The sequence below is a fragment of the Pundamilia nyererei genome, unplaced genomic scaffold (genome assembly GCF_000239375.1).
Source record: "Pundamilia nyererei isolate P.nyererei 1_Seehausen unplaced genomic scaffold, PunNye1.0 scaffold00250, whole genome shotgun sequence".
Taxonomy (NCBI): Eukaryota; Metazoa; Chordata; class Actinopteri; order Cichliformes; family Cichlidae; genus Pundamilia; species Pundamilia nyererei.
Window position 1 is genome coordinate 539316 of NW_005187651.1, and position 22312 is coordinate 561627.

Sequence of the window (22312 nt, forward strand, 5' to 3'; positions counted from 1 at the left end):
CAAGTCACAGTCTTAGAACATTTTTTCAAGTCAAGTCTAAAGTCATAAAATTAATGACTCGAGTCTGACTCGAGTCCAAGTCATGTGACTCGAGTGAGTCCACACCTCTGTTACAGCATGGTGTATTACCAATGTGACTGTGGTCCCAACTACCTGCTGGTCATTAACAAGCTCCCCCATGTATTTTTGGGCTGATCCTCCACCTTTTTCATGATCATTCTCACCCCATGTGGCAAAATGTTGTATGGACCTCCAGACTGGATTGATGGTCATTTTATATTTCTTCTATTTCTGAATAATCACATCAACAGTTTTCACCTCCTCACCAAGCTTGTTACTACAGTCTTGTCCTTGGCATCCTTTGACAGCTCTTTGGTCTTGTCCATGGTGGTGGACAGTCTAGAATAGTTGGGATCAAATACTTATTTCACTCAATGACGTGCAAATTAATTAAATGAAAAGATTTTATGTATGTATGTATTAGTCTTTACACACTGTTCAGTTCTTTGCAAATGAATAAACCTATATATTTAGCCAGTAAAAGCTCAGTTTAAAAAGAAGACAGTGTATCACAATCTACAAGAAGAGGACAGACTGATACATGGAGAGGGGAATATACAGGAAATAGGCTAAAGTATGGAAGGCAATTTTGTTGAAGAGACAAAAATGCACACAAGCAAAAAGCCATGAGTGTGTGTTTCCCAGGGACATCAGGCTTTATACAGTCCATCATCACAGCAGGAGGAAAAGAAATCGCTCCTGCTAGAGGAAGTGCTAATGGCTCTGTGCTATGAGTGTGTCACTGTGTGTGCGTGTGTGTGTGTGTGTTTGCTGATTGATCGAACATGCCAAGTCCATCTCGGCACGTCCTAATGGGAGCTAGAGTGTGAAATTGCCAAAACAGAAAGCAGCAAATAATCAGAACAGACACACGGATTGAAACAAACACACACTGTCTTTTACCATCTACTCGTCTTATACTTTCTCTTCATTCCTCCCTTTTACACACACACACACACACACACACACACACACACACACACACACACACACACACACATTGTTTGTCTCCACTTTTTTCTGTAATTACTGGTATTTTTCATGGCTGCTACCCCCTTCAGTCCACTTCCTTCTTTACTCGGGGGGAAAAGTAAATCTCTTTGTATCAGCACATTTTCTGTTAAGCACTAAATCACCGCACTCAAACATGCAGACACAGGTACCAAAGCACATCACTGTCACGAACAGATCAATCATTAGGAAAAACTTAATTAGAGAGCTCTTATATTTGCTTTTTCCTCTTTCTCTGCAGTAATGTTTGTGTATGTGTTTCCAGGCATCTCCAGGCAGTAGCAGATACCTTCCCCATCTCACACTACAACCATGCATTTATAACAAAAGCGTCTGAGGTGTTTGTGTATATGTGTGTGTGTGTGTGAGAGAGAGAGTCACATTTATCCACACAGTAACCAACTGTGTCCAAGCTTTCAGTTATTAAAATAAGCTCTTTATGCGTGTGTTCAAATGTTGAATTAAAGCTAGACAGTTCCTACAGCTCCTGTGGGAGCCTGTAAGTTATTTGCAGTGCCTCTGCTGTCTAGAGGGAGGTTATTTGCAGTGTTTTCTGGGTGAGGAAAAATAGGTCAATTGTTTTTATCAGAAAAGTCAGTGACTAAACAGCTTGGAGTAGTAGAAATTTTCAATGTTAGACTATTGTAGTTGATCACTATAATCCAAAAATATATCCAGATTCAAGACATCTGTGTATTAGCTAATGTACAGACAAATTTAAGACAACAGCCTGGAGGGATGAAGGCTGGATATATTCTTTTTAACTGGGTTGACGTAACAAGACCTGCAGACATAATCCATTATCCACAAATGAAGGGGAAAATATTTATTATTTTTAGCTCCAGATTCTTGGATTACGATAGAGTAACTTTGCATGATTCACAGTTCATAATAATCTTATACTGATTCTTTTTACTGATGATGAGCTGATTTCACCCAGTTCACCCTCTCTGTGATTTAACTTGCCTCGCTTTAGAAAACCCTTTTCCTCATTGATGGCTTCAATGCAAACAAAAGAACAGAAGAGAAGGTTCGTGGGGCTACAGAGATTATCTATCTTTGATATCAAACAGAGCCAAGAATCAGTGGATTTATTGCAGTCTGAACCCTGACCTTTGATTCACATGTGCTGACCTCATTTTCTGAAATTTGGGCATCCATTACATAACGGTATATTTGTGAAAGAAAATATGGAAAATCACAACAGATCACCTTTAAACATACACTCGCTCAAATCCAATCATACATACACACATAACAAAAGCAACCAGGACCATCAAAGCAAAAGAAGAAGAATGAAAAATAAAATAATGAAAACAAACATGCAGAGCGATTAGAGGTCAATGAACCACACTTTTAACAAATGCAAATTAAGTGTGTATCTGAATGAAATCCAGACTATTTCAGCTTAATAGGTTCTGAATGCACATGATAGTGCGGAAAAATACCCCAATGACCACTTCTGCTTGTTTTAAAAATCCTAAATGACCTTCCCTGTCGATAAGAAGAGCTGCCAGTTCAGGGAACTCTGCAATTTGTAAGTGTTCGATATTCTCCAAGTAAAACCGACAGAACTACTTAGATGGATATAGACATTGGATGCTGCTATAGGGTGGTAGACAAGTATGAGCCAGTACTTATGGACCATGTACATGTGTGAACTTGGCGGACATACCTGATGGCCAAGATAAACACATTCTAATCAGTTGAATATGGGACTGTGCAAAAACCCATAAAGTGCATTGTGTAGAACAGAGACATTGAGCTAAGGAGAGCAAAGTCCTGAGATTTCAAATAGAGGGTGCAGGGTATGGAGAGAAAATACGCAGAGCTCTGGAGTTTGTACTCACAGTCGAGACAGGGCTTCATTCTTCTGAAAGAGCAGCTCTGGAAGCTGGCTGAGACGGTTTTTGTTCAGGCGACTGTGTGGACAAAAAAAAGACAAAGGAAAAAAAGCTATCATTTCCTGTGAAAGAAAACACTTGAATGGAAAATTAATTTGGTTTATACTTGTAAATGTCTTTGTAATGTGTTCTCACAGTCTTTCCAGCTCCTTCAGCTCATCAAACACTCCCTTCTCAATGTTACTGATCTGGTTTTCCATCAGATGACTGCAAGGAAAAACTCACATTAAGATTCACTGTTTAAGCACATACTTTAAAAACAAATCAAGAGATATTAAATAACACAGTCAGTTTTCTATTTGATAAATTGGTAACACGCTTTAATCCTTCCTCGTAAAACATGAGTCTTGTTTGGTCGATCTCAGTCTGAGTATTGTGAAAATACAGTAGTTTTTCTACAAGGATATGTTCTGCCTTTGTTTAACTTAATCTTTAATTATGAGTGTGTTGATGAATTTGGGTAAAAAATAACATGTACATGAAAATAGAGTTTTATTTGTCAGCAGCTGAATATGTGGATGAGGCTTTGGTTTCAGACACTGGTTTTGAATCTGTCTGCACTTGAATCTGTATATTTGAGAAACATACTGCCGTCTTCCACCTCATATACCACTGCTGTATAGGGATGGTGCCATTCTGACATAAACGGTAGTGACCAGACCACATTTTGGTGCTGTATTTCGGTGCTTTTTTGTCATACACTTTGGATTCTAGCCAATCATTTTACCTTTGCAAGCACAGTAGGCGGGTCCAGGTATGTACGTTCTATTAGAGCAGAGCTACAGATTAAAAATGCCCGAGGCAAAGCGGTCAAAAGTCTGGCTGTACTTCACAGTAAAAGATGCAAACTCAGCAGCCTGCAACAAGTGCTTTAAGGTGATACTGTGCAAAAGAGGTAACACCTCGAATCTGATGAAACACCTGGCGACGTATAGCATTTTGTTAAAAGCCGAGAAATGCACTGTATTGATAGCTTGCTGCAAGACCTCACACCGAGCACATCTACTGCGGGGTGATGCCTGTTATCGGACCCGGAGTTAACAACATCCCCCAAGAACCCGAAGAGGAGAGTCCTGGCCCCTAGCCCTGCCAGTGTAGCAGAAATGATGACGGATGATGATGGCAGCAGCAGCCGTTCTTCTCTGCGTGAGTAGCTTAATGTTGTTCGTGTGTAAGCTAACACACAAAAAAACAGCTAAAGGTTTTTGGACCAATTTTGTGTTCTCCATTCTTTAAGCACCAGTTTGAGCACCGTTTAAGCACCGGTACCGTTTCAAAAGTACCGGTTTGATACTGGTATCGGATGAAACCTAAACGATACCCATCCCTACTGCTGTAACACTTTACCCTCCTGACAGCAGTACGCCCAGGGCTCCCAGTGGGCTGCTAATCTGTTCTGATCAGGTCTCCAGAGATATAATCAGTCCGGGACATGTCATCATGTCCATCACTGACACTCATTGCAGTTCTAGTCCTCAAGTTAACACAGGAAATTACTGCTCATGCAGTTTCTCCCCAAGGGCACAGTGCTTCCACGTCAAACGGTCATAGATAAACCCTCCTTGTAGAAACTGACACCAGACAAGCACCTTATGTCAGCTTTACGTGGCACCACAGCTATGCTTCAGACCTCAAACAAGGACAGAAATGTGGGAAAGAATGTCGTAATAAATACAAGCTGTTGCCCTGTCAACAATGAGCCTGAAGGCAATGAAAGTAGAGAAGGAAATGGTGTGAAAGCCACTCTGGATGGGATGAATGCTTTAATTGTAACCCATAAAATATATCTATAAGAGTAAAGGCAGATATAACTCACAGGACTCGGAGGTGTTTGAGACCCGAGAAGTCTGTCTTGGTGATGACTGTCAGGTTGTTTCCATTCAGGTCTCTGGAAAACAAAAGAGAAAACAGCACATAAAGGAACTGCTGACATAAAGAAGTCAAACCTTTAAAAACATCAAAGAACATCTTAGGAACAGAGTGTAACTTATCAATTTCATTAACAAACTAATTATTTTGTTTGAAAGATAGATGCGTGCAATGATCCATTTTCTTCTGTTCAGCCAATTCACAGAGCCACGGGGGGCTGGAGGCTTCGGTTCCAGTCATCACAAATACGTATGAAACTGAAAAAGACATCTTGAGTGAAATATGTAAACAAGCTGGTTTGAAGGAATTTGAATTTGTTCCCCTGGCTGAAGTATGCAGATTCACACACAGAGGCGGGAACTAGAGATGGGCTAAGGTCCAGTTATGTTCTTAAAACACTTCTTCTGTGTGACAAAGTGCCTATTCCAGGAAGGCACAAATTAGTCACACAACTATCAAATCTGTTAAACACAACAGTTCTGTGCTGTACTCATTTTTACACCCAGGTTTTCAGTCTTTCCAAGAAGCCTTTCACACACATCTACTCAGTTCTATTCATGACAAATGACAAGAAACTATTATATAGAAATTAAATATTATAGAAACTTTTACTAAGTTCAGTCCAGTGTAAAAGTAAAGTGTGCGTGTTAGTCCCCATAGGGAAATAGTTCCTCTGCATTTAACCCATTCACCCAGTGAAGCAGTGGGCAGCCACCAGTGCAGCGCCCGGGGAGCAGCGTGTAGGGACGGTACCTTGCTCAGGGGTACCTCAGGGTAGCCGTTCAGTGGAGTCGAACCCCCGACCTTCCGATCAAATAAATAAATAACTAAATCAGAATCTTTCACTGTGTCTCGCCTGCTTGTTATGAAGGTTATATGCCACTGCACTGAGCGTTACAAACTGTGTTATCTACATTACAAAGAACACCTGCTGACTATGTGTAGGATTTGGCTGTTCAGCTGTCATAACTATTAGTTTGTACTAGATAAATGTTCACACATGTACTGACTTTGACTAGAATATAAATAGTGATGCTATAGTTCTATATTGTGTGCTTAACAGTTGGATCCGACAGGCAACCAGGCAGTAATTAAATTCAACTTTACTATAAGATATCGAGACTTTTCAGCCTTTTTTTGTTCTCTCAGTTGCTGATTATTTTGGCCAACTCAGTCTTACAAAATTCAGATGGAACTTGTTTCCTGTTCATATACTATTACTGTTATTTTTAACAAGTGTGGCTCTTGTTCAAGTCCAAAAAACTAGATCTTTTTTATTCACTCTATTAATATCCTAATACTGTGCAGCACTTTGTTGCTGCTCTTTGAAGTTATTTTCATTCACTTTAGTGTCAACAAAGTCTCCTCACTGGGAGTTCACTTTGAGGACAACCTTTTATTAAATTGTAAAAGGTTGTCCCTTGGAAAAAAATTGCTTTCTTCCAGATATTTGTTCAAATGCAACAGCTACTGTTTGACAAGCGAGTCCTCAGCTCACACGAGCATAGCCTTGAGCTGCTTTGCTCTACTGTTGCATCTGTTCCAAGTCACCCAAGGAGGTTTAGGTATGAACTCTCGCTGCTGTGTGTTACCTGATACTGAACTCATTTCAGGCACTCGTTTCAACACACTTGTAGAGGCTCTCTTAAATGGGAGGGGTTTAACCCTGTGACCTCATTATCTACTTTGATTGACATCTGTGAAGAAAGAAAGGGATGATGTCACTCTTCCCACGAGGCTTTGTGAAAGGACAAGTAAAATGAGATGTGTGTGTGTACCTGTGTATGTGTGTGCGCGCGTGTAGAGTGTCATGTTCCTGTGCTACTGTAATGGGTGGAGCAGAGCCTGACCTTGTCCTGTGCCTTATGAAAGAGAAAGAAAAACCAAGAGACAGTGGATGCTGTGGTTTGGGTGTGTGAACTGAAGCTACAGGCCACTCACAGAACTTTAACAAAAAGACCTGATGGAGTAGCAACGACAAAACTGCCCAAATGTCCATTAGTCAGCCGATGTTGGTCTCAGACTGAGCTTTAAATAGTTGTTTTTTGATCCTCACACTGCATTTTTTTTTAGTTGAAGGTTCACATTAATGCAAATCTATACTGAAAAAAATACTCAAAGTTTTCTTACTATCATAATTTCTTGTGTCATTAATGACTATGAAAGGATCTGTGATGTGTTTACACATAAATGTGCAGTCTTCTTTCGGCACCCAAACAGTTTAAAACATGTAGCAGCATGCTGTAGCGGTCTAAATCAGTCTACGGGCAAGCAATGTAGCAAATGCTATGGCATTTTCCTGAGATTGACTAATTTCGTATTGAGGTGGCATAACTCCAAAAATGCCAATGTGGAAATCAAGCATTGAATTTTCCCCAGTAATTGTCCAGATTAGGACAAGACCACATCATGTGACCCTCATTTGCTAGATTATGTCCACGCCTGGGACAGGCAGGATCGGCTTCTGGGAAAATTTTTGAAAGCCTCTCTCCTGTATAATGAAGACGATGAAGAATGTTAAACTGAGTTAAACCATGGCGAATGCAAAGGGAGGAAATATGTATACGATTCAAGCAAGATCTCCACTCATCATCAGATAAATCCACCACAATGTCTTTTTCCCAATTATTTTTTCCCAAGTAATAGGCCTTAAGCTCTGTATCAGTTTGTATATGACGGAGATTCTCCTTTTGCCAAAAGATCTATTTCCAAAATAGTATCCACTTGATTTTTAGAAGGTAGGTAGGGGAATGAAGGAAACAATGTTTTTGCAAATCTTCATATTTGCAAGTATCTAAACATATGTGAGGTTGGTATATTGTAATCTCTCATCAGAGCGTCAAAGGTGTTAAAAGTTTCTACTGAAAATAAATTGTAAAAAAACTTCAAACCATTATTATGCCAAATTTGGAATGCTTTATCTGAAATGGATGGCAAAAAAGGGTTAAAAGCAACAGGCAAAAATGTACTAACCTGTTGCAAACAGAAGTGCCTTCTGAATTGAAGCCATATTCGAATAGATGTTCTTACAACTGGAATTGTTATTTTCTGTTTTTGATTTAGAGCTAGGGATGAGGCTAGGAGGGGAAGTGGATTAGACATCAGTTCCATTTTTACCCTCACCCTCGCTATTCTCATGAACATATTTCCAGTGCAATAGTTTGGTGATATTAGCCACCCAGTGTTAAAAGATAAAATTTGGCAACCCTAGCCCCCCAGCCTCTTTTGGTACTTCCAAATATGTTTTTTCCATTCTGGGATTTGAATTTTTCCAAATAAATGTTGCTATTAATCTGTCTAAATCTGTCTTAATCATTTGGAAAACATAGAGAAATTTTGGTAAGACTGCAATTTTAACTATATTAATTCTGCCTGCTAATGAGATTGGAAGTGTTGCCCATTTTTTAAAATCTTGTGATGTTTGTTCTAACAACGTGTCAAAATTATGAATCCGCAACTCCATCATTGTGCGGGTTACATTTATTCCCAAATATTTAAATGTTTCTTTTTCTAAAGAAACTTCATTTTTAAAATGAAATGTTGAACATAATTTACTCTTGAGTTATGTGTTTATCATAAATTACCATGAATTTAGCCGAGTAAAAAGAGAGCCACTTTCATGACACAGAAAACCCAGAAGGCCATTTATGTTGTTTTTAAAGTACACATTACTGAAGGGTCTCTCTGTTAGAATAAAACTGTGGTAGAGCCGCATGCATGATATTTTTAATTAATAGTTCGAGTGCATCCCGCAGCCCCTTGCTGCATGTCTTGCCCCTTCTCTCGCTGCCCCTACTTTCCCATCATTCTCTTCACTGAGTCTATCAAATAAAACTGAAAAAATTGTCATGAAATTCAGTTTTCTCGTAATTTCATTCAAAAAGGTAAACTTTAACATATTTTATATATATATATATAGGGAAGAAAAAGCAGGGGATTGGCTATAAGAGAGGGAGGGAGGGGTGGATGGCAACAGGTCGAGGCAGGGGGTCCAGAATAATTCCCTGGATGTGTGTGAAATTACACTGACAGTTAAACGGCAAAGACAAACCAAGCATCAGGAAGCAGAGTGGCATATACAGTACAATGGTGATGATGATACCATTTTCACATGTATGGATGCTCAGAAAAACACCAAGGTAGAAATGATAAGGTGCTAAATGTGAAAATGCTCATAATTTGTTTTTGTCTTTTTGTATAAGAAAAAGGAAAGGGACACGAGGGGAGAGACGAGCACAAATACAGCCTCAGTGATGCGTGGTTAATTGAGTTTTGTGCAGCATGTCGGGGTCAGGGGTCAGTTAAGCGACAGACTCCCCTCGAGTGGCGACTCTGCCAAACAATATCTCATTAAAGCAGAACGCGTCTCACACACACGCACACACCATCACCGCCCTAGTGGGCAATGAGGCAGTTGATCCGCTCAGCTCTGCTTTCCACTGTCACATCTGACATGGTAGGAGAGCAGTAATTGGGGCGACTTAATAAGACAATGAGATGGGGTATGTTTGGTGGATGGCGCGAACAATGTAAAGATATAAGATATATTAGAGTTCACTTTATGTTGTTGACCGGCTTTTGAAGAAGCACCAGGTTTCCATGAAACAAATTTACTTGGTTCCTTTTGAGAGGAACAATGTCCGGGTGAAACAACTGTGTTCAGAATATATTCAGGTACAACAGTAAACTGGCATGCAATTACTGTAACAGTACTGACAATTATTAGTTGTAAAAAAAAAAACTAACTGAATTATCATTTTAGAGGGTGATGGAGCTGGACACTGCTGTGAATCATCACAAGTATATTTTTGTTGATGAGGCCAGTTTCAATCTGGCAAAAACTAGACGCAGAGGACGTAACCTTATTGGACAAAGGGCTACCATCCAAGTCCCTGGACAACGTGGAGGAAACATCTCAATGGGTGCAGCTATATCTGAAGATGGTGTGGTAGGCTGTAGACCAGTTCTAGGGTCATACAACACTGAACACCTGATAGTTTTTTTTTTTTTGTTTTGTTTTTTAATGAACTGGAGCAGGCCTGTCAGGGAGAAGACATTGTCTATGTTGTTGTGTGGGACAATGTCAGCTTCCACCATGCACAGCTGGTTCAGGAATGGTTTCAAACACATCCTCGCTTCATGACACTCTATCTTCCACCATATTCCCCTTTCCTCAACCCAATTGAGGAATTCTTCTCTAGATGGAGGTGGAAGGTGTATGATCGCCATCCCCATGAGCATGTCTCCCTTCTTCAAGCCATGTGTGAAGCTTGTGGTGATATAACTGCTGAGCAATGTCAAACCTGGATTCGTCATGCCAGGAGATTTTTCCCACGGTGCCTGAACAACGAAGACATGCATTGTGATGTTGATGATGGCCCAATGTTAATAACCGGCTTGATTAATTGTGTAAAAGTGATAAAAATAAAATAAAAAATATATTGTGCTTATGTAAATGACTTGTTGTTTTTTCTCCCTTTTTCGTGTGTGTATATGTGTGTGTGTATATATGTATATATTATATATATATATGTATGTTTTTTTTGGTTATGCCTGAACATAAGTGTAATATTTGCTGTGTAAAGTTTTACAGTTCAGTTACACTCATTCATCACCAAGGACAATTTGAAACCCTTACCTTGTATTATTTGCTCCTGTATGAAATGATTGGTAAAAGTACTACGTTGAAAAAAGATCTTACTGTTTTGTTTGGGTGAGTAAAGCAAATGTTCTCAGAATATATCACAATGATCATATGTTCTGCAACAATGATTAACTGGAATGAAAATATGTGCAAATACAATGAACTCATGACATCAGATTTGAAAGAATGACTAGTGGTGTTACAAATGTGATCAAATGTGAGTTTTGTACTGAGAGATTTGAAAATGCACACTTTAGTTGTGAAAATAGTACCAAACCAATTAAAAAAAACTGTAACAGAAACTGTATTTCCAGGTGGATGGAGCATGATAGCTAATAGCCCTTTTCCACTAGTACCTACTTGGCTCGATGTGACTCGACTCTACTTGGTTTCGATCGTTTTGCATTACAATTATAGCAACACGGCCAAAAGTCCTGTAATGTTGTCGAGTTTAAAAAATATTGGGTTTCGTGAAGGAGATGCTCTCGTGACTCATCGAGTGACCCCACTTACTAGCCAATCGGTGGCATCTAGTCTATTGGCATCACATTTTCTGATTGCTTGGAACCCTAGCCACCCAACAGAAAAGCCTGTCGAGACGATCTGAGTAGGTACTGGTGGAAAAGGCAAATTTAGGGCCAATGATGCTTAATTTTGAAGACTCCAAGAAGTATTCTCTTATTTTTCGGTAGATGAATTTCATTTTTATTTTATTTTTTAAAATATGTGAGCAATAATTTACTAGAATTTGTGCCTTTGCAGTGTATTTAAGGGGGCACCGTTTTAATTTACCCAGCAGAAACTAATGGTCCACTGGAGGATTTTCAGTGGTACAAGCCTTACATTATGCTGTTAGACTGTTATTGTCGTTGAACCCAAGAAAACGTGGTCGCTAAATTCATCTTTTCAGTGCAGCTGTTATGAGTTGGAATTCAGAACCCAACACATGAGGTTGCTTATGTGTACTGCCAGGTAGCCCCCCTTTCAGACTTGATCATAAATGTTGTTGACACAGACGCGAACAACTGGAGACACATCAGCCCACTGGCCAATCCTGTTATACATCTTTGAAGTCCGGCGCCTTCAATGGTGGACTGTAATGTAAATCTTCATGGACAAGCCCATGCAGTCAGAAAAAAAAGAGGTGTACTGGCATCTGCACAGACCCTCAAGTCCAGTGTCTGATTATGACATTTATATCACACTGACACAAAAAGACTTGTGGCTGCAGATTTATAGTTGGGGTTGTTGTTTTTTATTGTTTGCTTTTTATTAATATACTGCTGCTTTGCTGTCCTCAGTTATTGCTCTTGTACATTTTGGTCCTGGTTTAAACTCGTCTGTTGATTTTGTTTTAGGTTAGCTGTGATTGAATTCCAGACCTTATTAGAGATAAACATCACATTAAAGGAGCTAATTAAGCCAGGTGCGTTTCCAAGGATGTTGTGTCATCTCAATCATTAAAAGTATAAAAGATAAATGTAGTTCTCGTGGTGTATGAAGTCCCATTCTGAACCTCTGAAATAACTGTTTTCCTTAATGCCAAAACACGTTTTTTCAAATGGATGCGATAAAGAAGAGTGGGGCTGACTGTGAAAATGCTTGCAAATAACTTATCAATCACAAGTCGTTAGCCAATGAGCATACCACAGATGATCCTTTTAAAGCATCATATGAGCAGAATTTACAAAAGAGATGAATGAAGGACTTTAAACACAGTCGAAAAGTGTTTACAGGGGTCAATCAGTCAAAGGTCAGGCGAATCATTTTGCTACTTACATCAAACACCCTAGGTCAAGTCATACACCTCACACATCATTTGTAAATGGCCTGTATTTATATAGCGCTTTACTAGTCCCTAAGGACCCCAAAGTGCTTTACATATCCAGTCATCCACCCATTCACACACTGGTGATGGCAGCTACATTGTAGCCACAGCCACCCTGGGGCGCACTGACAGAGGCGAGGCTGCCGGACACTGGTGCCACCGGGCCCTCTGACCACCACCAGTAGGCAACGGGTGAAGTGTCTTGCCCAAGGACACAACAACCGAGACTGTCCAAGCCGGGGCTCGAACCGGCAACCTTCCGATTACAAGGCGAACTCCCAACTCTTGAGCCACGATCCCCCTTAGTATATATCTTGTAGTATATATCTTGGTTAGGATTAAACATAGACATAAGCAACAACTTGGGTAAAAATTGGGTAAAAATACAACTGCTATTATGTCTCCTGGGGTGCCAAGCGGGGCTCACTGAAACAATTACTTATAAATTTGTGAACACTAGGCTATACAGTGTGATTGCTCTGTACATGGATGCAGAAAATCATATTGCTTTTTCATGACTGTTTCATGTTTTGTTGTGAGACTAGGCTGGTGCCAATGGTGTGTTACAGACTAGGATCATATTCAGCTGGCCATGTACAAACCACAGTTCTATTAGAAATGGAGGGATCCATCAAGCTAAGTTTGAATTGTCAGGATCTTGATGTTGATAAGTCTAATGTCCCCTCCTGCCTTTCTCACTGCAACCCAGGGTGGGCTCTTTCTTTTGTTGGTGAAATGAAAACAGAAGAATCTGTACAAGATGCTACGGAGCAGGTTTCACGGGTTGTTTCCAGCCAGCCCTCAAGTGCTTCATTTGGCCCAAGATCTGACCATGACCAATATTCCACCCAGAGACTCACGGATACATGAAATAAAGAGTGGCAGCAAAAAATTCTGCTGTTCAGAACAAAGTCATTTCCTGACATGAAAAGAAAACCAGGCAGCTTTTATTGATAAATTACAATCTGTCTAAAACCAACTTTGTGAAAGATTACCGAGTCAACACTAAACTGTACTGCAGATGTAAAAGGCAATTTCAGTTTTCTCTCCTCCCCTCTTCTATTATCACTCTTATGCCTTTCATCATCTCCCATCCTCACCAATTCTTGTCCTTCACATTTTCTCTTCAGAATAAATACTGAAGGGGAAATGTCACGGTCCTGAGTCTGTGGACTCAGTGTTTTTCTGTTTGTATTAGTTATCTTTGATTTCATGATGTGTTTTGATTCTCTTGGGTTTGATTTCTGTCGCTAGTATTCCTAACTCCCTAGGTCCTGGGCATTTCTTGTGTTCTCCTTCTTAGGTCGTGGTTCTGTGTTACTTCTGTTAGTATACAGTCATCTCTGTCAGTGTGTCTCTTGTTCTGTCACTGTATCCCCTAGTTTAGTCCACGTCTGTTCAGTTTCCTGTTTTACTTTGAAAGTCTGTGTACTATGTCAGTGTGTTGAGTTTTGCCTCGTCATGTCTGATGAGTCCCAGCTGTGCTCTCCTCCTGTTTCACATTCCCTAATCACCTCAGTATGTATTTAAGCCCTGTGTTTTTCCCTGCCAGTTGTTGCGTCCTCCACGTTTGTTGTGTGTATCCATTGTCGTCTACCTTCAGCATCTCCTGTCTAGTTAGTTTAAGTTGTTGTTTATGTATCGCCCAAGGGGGACCCCCCAGCAAATAAAGCTGTCGTTTAAGTTAATGTTTTGTCTCCGAGTCCTGCACGTGGGTCCAGCCACTGACAGCCACACAACTCATCGTGACAGGAAAATATTCCACCTGTAAGTAGTTTTATTATTAGTCACAATTAAGCTCTTCACTTCTTTGTAACTATCCAGGTTAGGTTAGGGTCATTCGAGCTAAATCTGTATCTCTATCTGGATTTATGGTGAGAGGTAAATCTTCATTGAATCAGTGTTAGAGTCCCTCATTAGTGGCAAAACCAGTTGCCACACGTGGTGTGTGAGTCTTGGTTTCCTGCTTTTTGTTCACTGCGTCGGGCACTAACAGTAATCCTGCGCACACTCAATTAGCAGTCTTGCTGGCAGCTACCCGTAATGACACACACATACTTATGAAAGTAGACATTCTGATTAACATTTTCATCAGTGATTTATGCCCAATTTATATAATGATGCCATCCAGGAAAAGAAATAAACAGACCAGGAGTGTGCTTTTTAAATCTGCAGTGCATGACTGGCTGCCGTGCGTGGCAGTAGACTGGCTCGTTCAGTTGTTTACATTTGACTTGTGAGCGCGCGCGCACACACACACACACACACACACACTTATTTTTCTCTCTCTCCTTTAGACACAAAGACCATCAACTTGAGTCTGACACAGACCTTAACCTGCACTTTCTCACACTCTCTCCCACATACAAGCACACTGAGTTAAGGTTTGTTCTAAGATTTTGTGTTTCTAATTGTGTTTTGGATTCATTAGCAGTGACACAAGGAGACACTTTAAAGAGTGTAGACCATTTTTGTTTGGCTGATTAAACCAGCAGAAATGTGCATTATCTCTAATTAAGAAATGCCAGTCCTGGAACAAACGCTTTTCAGTGTTACAGACAAACTAGACACAAACTCAGTGAGGTCACACCTTGATGTTGCCAAAGAATATAATGTATTTAATATTACGATACATTTTCTGTCATGACTCGTGAAAATAGTAAGTTCGGTCACATGAACATCAGTTTCACGCCAACAACTAAAAGGTGGAGTGATGTCCACACTGTAAATATCCACAAGGAACATAACGAGAAATACTCAAGGTAGTTGGTGTGGTGGCTTATTAGATTACTGGACCGTTGATTTTCATAAACTCACCACATTCTGTCCAGTCAAACAAGTTAGCCATCCTTTAAATTTAGTTGGGTTTTTTTGGGTTTTTTTTTTTTTTTTAAACTGATCATTTGACACATTTAATATTGCATCATGTATTAAGGTATAAGCGGACATTTTAAGTGCATTAATTGCTACATTTAAGTTAATTTCCTAATAGGGAGCGACAGTTTTGACTTTTCAGTGCCATGAAGTATTTAATGGACCATCCTGACCTTTATAAGTAATCATGCTGTTTCTCAATTTCTGTTTTTACTTCAGTTGTGTTCTCCATTAAATCACACACAATTCCTTTAAAGACTTCACAGAGACACTTTTTACAGTGAAATTAGTAAAGAAAGAATTTTTAGACACCTTTAAAAATGAACAGCAATACAAATAAATTATCTTCTTAGTGAGATTTGTTAATTACAGTTGAACTCAAGCACAACAGACATTTTTTTTTTTCATATCAGAAGAAACAGGAAAACACTTTTTTTTTTATTTTTTTTTTATTTTTAAAACTTGTGTGGTAGCTTATTGGCATTAATGTACATGCACCGATTCTGCTTATATGTAGCCCCCAGAGATCAGTTTTGAGCCAGGAATCACGCTGACTAACTGTACCTAACTGACTGTTTATTTATTTTTGTCAGACAGGTTATTTTTATCATGCTGCCCTTCTTATAAGTTGATCCACTTCACTCTAAGCCCTGGTTATGAAAGCAAGAGCAGGAAGTTTTTTTTATGATTTATGACGATAATTTAATCTGGATTAAACACAAACTAAATGGATCAGCACCAGAAAACTCCAAAAACAATCTGTAAGCGTTCAGTAAAGTCCTTCACAAAAACCTCATAAGTGCAGTGTTTTGTCCAGTACCAGCGCACACGTTCCTGTACTCATCGGCATTTCTTCACAGATTTTCCTCTCTATGGCTTTCACACACACTTTCCTCTTCTCAAATAACCATGCTCATCAGGGCCCAAAGGGGCATCCATTTTTCAGTGTTGCCATGACAATCCCAGTGAGGAGGGGTGTTTAGTTTGACTGGTGCAGTCACGTTGATAAATGACCCTCTTATTGCTGGCTGTCGCCCAGGGATTACTGTATACACTCTCTCTCCCTCTTTTGCTCCCTCACACACACAATCACGCCGACTCTCTTTCCCCCAGTGGCTAGCTGTCCAGCTGATACACACACTCAGATCACTTTACATGCTAATTGGCCGACAAGACCTTTAACAAATAGCTGTCTAATGAGTCGTTCCTCTCCACTGCAGGGCAGGGTCTTCCTGAGTCTACATAACCACGTGATGGGAAGAATGCGGAATAAAGACGCAACTCAGGGGTCAAAAGGTCACATTGGCTATGTATAGAAAGCCTGATTGATTGAAATAAGAGCATGATACCCATTTCAGACAGTGGCACAGGTTAAACCAACAACCCTATTGATCAGATTGCATTAGTGAAGCTGAGTCAGAAGCTGTCCAGGTTATCCCACCTCCAGTAGGAGAGAAAACAATTGGGTTCCTTCCAAAGAAAATAGATGTAAAACGTTGAGTCTGGAAGTCAAAGACTGAAAAACTAAACATCAAAGTGTCTTTGTTTTACTCTGGTTATAGATCCCACCATGAGTATCTATCAGTTTCTGTCCAACACACAATCTCTATGGAAAGTAAAAAACAGTGTTCCATATATTATCCAGAGCACCAGTGTCATTTACACATTTATGCATATAAGTATATAAATCACAACAACAGTTGCCTCAACATGCTTTACATTTGAAGATAAAAACTCTACAGCTGCATCATTTCCACATTACCAAGCTGGAGGCAGAATTTATATTATTACCCATTTCTGCTCATCTAAATGAACCTGTGCCGGCATTCATGGCAATAAAATTATGTGAAATTTTTCAGTTTCACCACTGTGTCAGTTACTCTCACCCTGCAGAGCACCATCTAATATCTCACCATCTCACATAAATAGAAAAATGGGCAAGTGTGTCTACAGGCTCACAGTTTTTTCCAGGCCATTTCTCTTTGACCGAGAGCCCAAGCCCCCATTCCCGATCATAAAGCTATTAGCCTTAGAGGGGAAAACATCCTCCACGCTACAGTAAACCAGAGAGGACCAAGGATAATGTATCTCTCTGCTGGCACCCCTGAAAGTCATCAATTATTCATACACAGGCACTCAACAACCTGAAATAAACACATACACTCACCATATACAAACACATACATGTTCACCAGGCACTGAGACAACCAGTCAATTCATACCTTCAGAGGCGGAGAGAAACAGATTAAGTACCTCCTAATTTATTTGTCCTCACTGCGGCGGAGTTTGTGTTTGCTGATACTGGAGCATTGCTTTGCATCCATGGGTCCACTGTTGAGGTGCATTGTGCTTATTTGCACCAATAATTGCCAAAAAAGGCAGACCACAAACCTGATGTCAGAAATTAATATTTGACTGTACCATAGAGTCATAGCAGAGGTAGTCCATCAAAGGCAAAAACAGGGCTCATTGGTAAAGGTGATAATTTGCACCATGTAGCATTCACACACCGAGACACCGAGCACAAGACGGCATTAGCAAAGATATGCAGCAATATTTTACCAGCAGTCATCATCTACTGCATTAGAAGATAAACCCTACCATGGTGTTTCACAGGCTGTTGTAAAACAGACACTTCTAGACATTTTTATAAACCTAAGAAACCAACAACGAAACCACAATCACTCGAGGAAGGTTTGTACAGCATGTAAGTATGTAAGGGTCGTTATAATTTGGTTTCATCAAAATCAGATCAGTAGGTCAGCCCTGACACTCTATTAAAGCTAAAAATACATACTTTTAATTACAGAGGCCTAAACGATAGATTTGGTCTGAAAATACAGTGCAGATTATGACTTGCAAGCGAGGAGCATAGGACAAATTTTCAGATTTATCAAATTTCTTCCTGTGCTTATTTTTCAGGTGCCTCGATATTGAGCAAATCTGTAAATTTTAATGTGATGTGGGCCAGCACATCATTACCACTGCCTACCATTTGTGCACTGACTGCATTAGACTGAGGTATGTGTGCAGCGCTCAGGAGAACTCTTTATCACTGCTTTCCTTCCACAGTGCATTTGCCCTACTGAAAAGAAACCCACTAAAAAATTAAGACATGATATTATAGTAAATAAAAAGAGAAACAGAAGAAAATGGATTAAAAACAAGTCCCGGGGAAGGGAAGAAGTTTTTTGAAGTTTTACGATACATCCTTTTTGAAAAGATGTAGATTTTTTTTTTTTAAAGTTAAACATATAACTGGAAACATGAGATGTGGAGAAATGATGCTGCTGAGCAGCAACTGAATCCTGAAACTCAAGTGGATCAATCATGTGTGCATGTTTTCTGAGGTTAAACAGGCAACAGATGAAGAGAGACACCACAACAGAATATACACTGACACAAACAAGAAATAATATGCAACGCGTACTGTGAAATGCCACAAAAGAGTGGGCTATACTGATAATTAAATCATCCACTGTAGACCCTGTTCACTCTGAAACTCCATCCTTGTTTTCTCATTTTTGCCCTTTAACAATTATACACGTGAGATCATATTCCTGCAGATACTGATATGTTGACCTATAAAGCAAACCTTTACCCAAACTCATAATTAACATAGATTTAAATAGCTCCTTGTTTATTTAAGTGAAGAGCAGCTATATGCCGTCACTTTGAAGGATTCCCCTCATCCTACTATGTGTCTATACACATTTGGTCCTCGGAGATGCAGTAGAATATAAATGCATATGTACTCACAGCCTCTCAGTGCCTCTGGGGATGTTTTTGGGCACAGTGTGGATCCCCAGGCCATGGCAGTCCACCGTGTTGCTCAGGCAGCTGCAGGGAGTGGGGCACGCCTCTGCACCTCCGTGACCTGCCAACAGCACCGTAACACTCCACGCCAACACCACCTGCATCCAAGATTGAGGAGCCCGGCCTGTGTCCACTGCAATCATCCCACAGCCTCCTGACCCAGCTCCATCCCCTCTTTTTCCAGCAGGCATTCTGCTCTCCTGCGGAGCTCCCCAACACTGCAGAAACCAGCCAACAGATCCTACCCTCTTCCTTCTGCCCGGGATGACTGACCAGTACTACCTCCTTAAAGAAGTGAGAACCAGCAGGAGAGTGTTTAAAGGGGCTGAGACAGCAGCATAGCCAAGTGAAGTTCAGCTCAAACTGAACGACTGCCACTTGATCCTGGAGTGGCCTTTCAGGGAAATAAAGGAGGACGGAAAAAATACGAGTATGTCCTCTTCTTCTACTTGTCACCAGCTTTAGAGCTCCCTCCAATTGGCTTCTCTTCTTCTACTCTCTCTCTCTCTCTCTCTCTCTCTCTCTCTCTCTCTCTCTCTCTCTCATGCAGCTGTACAGTGTGCTCGCCTCTCCCCTCTACTTTTCATTGAGTCATTGTGCACTGAACAGTGAGCCACTAGGAAAAAAAAAGAAAAAGAAAGGGGGTGTGGAGGGGGGACTCCCTCACTCCCTCTATCTCACACACACAGAGTAATCATCCATCAAAAGCTTTTACAAATAACAGCAGCAAGACTCCTCCTATGCCCCCCCCCCAACTCCACACATACACGCATACGCACACACCAGTACCCAGAGTGACCTCACATCTATTCAGTGGCAGCAGTAGTGGGAGCCGCCACCATCACTGAAGGTGACAGCAGCCTTTCTCTCTCTCTTGCCCTCTCCTTCTTTTTGTCTATCTCGCTCGCCCACATGCGGTCTCCTCCCTTGGGGGAAAAAAAAGAGCCCGAGGCTGCATGAACATGATGAGAAAGGAGAGAGGAAGCGTAAATTGTGATCACCACGAAGCACGAGAAAATATAACCGAAAAGGAGAAACTATTTGTGGAGAGGAAGAACAATAGATGTGACATAAAAGGAGAGGTTGGAAGTTGTACTGCGGATTAATTGGGATATTTTATTTTATTTATTTTGGCCACGGCTCAGTGCCAAGACTGCACACTGAGCTGCAGGAACTTGGGTTGGTTGGGGAAAGTGGGGGGTGAGACTGGCATAACTGGAATGCCATAAGCTGCCAGAGCTTACTCAGAAGTCTATTATGAATTCACTGGCAAGGCTTTGAAATTCAAATGGAGCCTGGCAGAGTTTTTTTCCCCAGTCTCCACAGAAACCCTGGCTTCAGCTTTTTGTGATCACCATACTACCAAGGAAAAAAGGAGCGGGGAAAAAAACTATCAGGGATACCGTGAAGAAAAACCACTTACAGCTGGAAATCTACAGTAAAACCAGTGACAAGGTGTTAAATCCACAAGGAAACAGTGTTTGCTCATTTATTGATTTGTTCTTCTAAGTTATGAATTATTTAGGTCTTCAGTTTAACAGTAAAATAAACCCCAGATTTCTACAGCAAAAAATAAATAAAAAATGTTAAAAAGGAGAAGAAGAAGTTGTTGTTAAATGTAATATTCTGCCAATCAGCTGTATTATAAGTTAGTCTTAAATGGTTTTCAGGCACAGCATTATTAATGCATTATAAGAAGAAAAAATCAGTTCTTTGGCTTGTATCCCTTCTTAAATGTATTCCTGATTCACACTGTTTTATACAACAGTTTTGTGGAGTGTAGTCAGAGCTTCTCTCAGAGATAGATCTGGTTTGTTATTACTTTTCAGTGTGACTGCTAACACCCGGAGGGCACAGTTTACCCAGCTTTTTATTTACCACTATACATGAGTGATTATTGCTCGTGGCCTCACTTTGTCTTCTCCTGGCAGACTCGGAGTGACGGGTTAATTTAACCCGCTGCACTTCAGAAGTGATGGAAAACAAATTGGCCACAGGCAGAGGCCGGCTGCTTCCTTTGTGCAACTGAATTGAATGACTCATTTGGCCATATTCGGTAACAAAGAGAGGGAGACAAGATGTTGACATCTCGAGGGGGTGGTCCCCCTTATTTCTAGGGTCATAATAGCTGTCTGAGGCAGGGGTGGGTGTCGAGGCAGGGAGGGAGCTTTTACTGCAGACGCGTCTGAATTGATTTCTGGAAGTAAAGAGCAGATGCTTTTGTCTCAAAGGCATCAATTCCCAAAAGCGCTAGTGTTTTTCCCTACATGTAATGCAATTTGTCAATAAAAGTTTTAATCCTGAAAACAAGGGAAGACTTAAATGTTGATGAAATTAGTTTGCCCATTAAATTGTTTGGTAAATCTGATAAATTAGAGAACACATACTGCACAAACATTGGAAATCTAAATCAATGTATGAATATGTGGTGGTATAAATGATGCAGTCCCCAAAACATTCACATAAAACTCACAGGTGAAGCAACATCAGCTATTTCATTACAACGTGATGTTCAGGTGGGTCAACAAAACTGCTCAGAAATGACAGGAAACAAAGGCAAATTTCCTATGTCTTGATGCATGCTCAGTCATCCAGCGAAGCAAATCCCAAAAGGTTGATTCTGCTCATCTGGACGTAGCGTTTTCAGTGGGAGAAACATTTCATCACTCATCCAAGTGACTTCTTCAGTCTCACGTAAATGGTTGGGAAAACCATTTATGTGAAAAGGGAAAGACCATCTCTGAAGCGAGGAAGTGGCCTAAGGGTGCATCTTTTGCCATCTTACAATGCTGTGATTGCAGCCATTCCCCAACTTTCTGTGAATGGTACTCATGGCCATGGAGCAATGGTCTTTGATCAGTGGTTGTTGATCAATGGTCATGACAATTTGCATATTAATGATCAAGGAACTGACCTCACAGCCCATTGTTCATTTAGTGGTCTAGCTTCAGTCATTTTGCAAATATACTGTTTATAAGATTGGGGAAACCTGCAGTCAGCTGAGACTAAAGAAGTCACCTGGATGAGTGACGAAACGTTTCTCCCACTGAAACCGTCCAGATGACCAGAATCTAGTTCGACTGAGCCAAAAGATACACTGCCAAAGTCCTGGTGTCAGGAAACAGGACAGGACCCCCAGCAGTCCCATATCCAAACTGTGTGGACTGCACATCAGGGACATGAACAACATAGGCAGGCGGTCGTGATATTCTGACTCATCTGTGTGCAGGACTAAAGGAGCACACTGCGCAGTTAACGAAATATATGCAAACAGGAAATCCTTCTACTATAAAACTGCATTAAAAC

General features: G+C 40.5%; 1 protein-coding gene across 1 annotated transcript in view; it reads right to left on the minus strand.

Annotated features, from left to right (window-relative positions):
* LOC102205586 (slit homolog 1 protein-like) overlaps positions 1–19460 on the minus strand; it is a 73434-nt gene extending 53974 nt beyond the window's left edge. The window contains exons 1-4 of the mRNA XM_005749596.1: positions 18950–19460; positions 4792–4863; positions 3111–3182; positions 2922–2993 (exon numbers count right to left, since the gene is read on the minus strand). Of these exons, the coding sequence (XP_005749653.1) occupies positions 2922–2993; positions 3111–3182; positions 4792–4863; positions 18950–19197 (464 nt within the window). The 5' untranslated portion in view covers positions 19198–19460. The remainder of the gene's footprint in view (positions 1–2921; positions 2994–3110; positions 3183–4791; positions 4864–18949) is intronic.
* Between the last annotated feature and the right edge of the window lie 2852 nt (positions 19461–22312).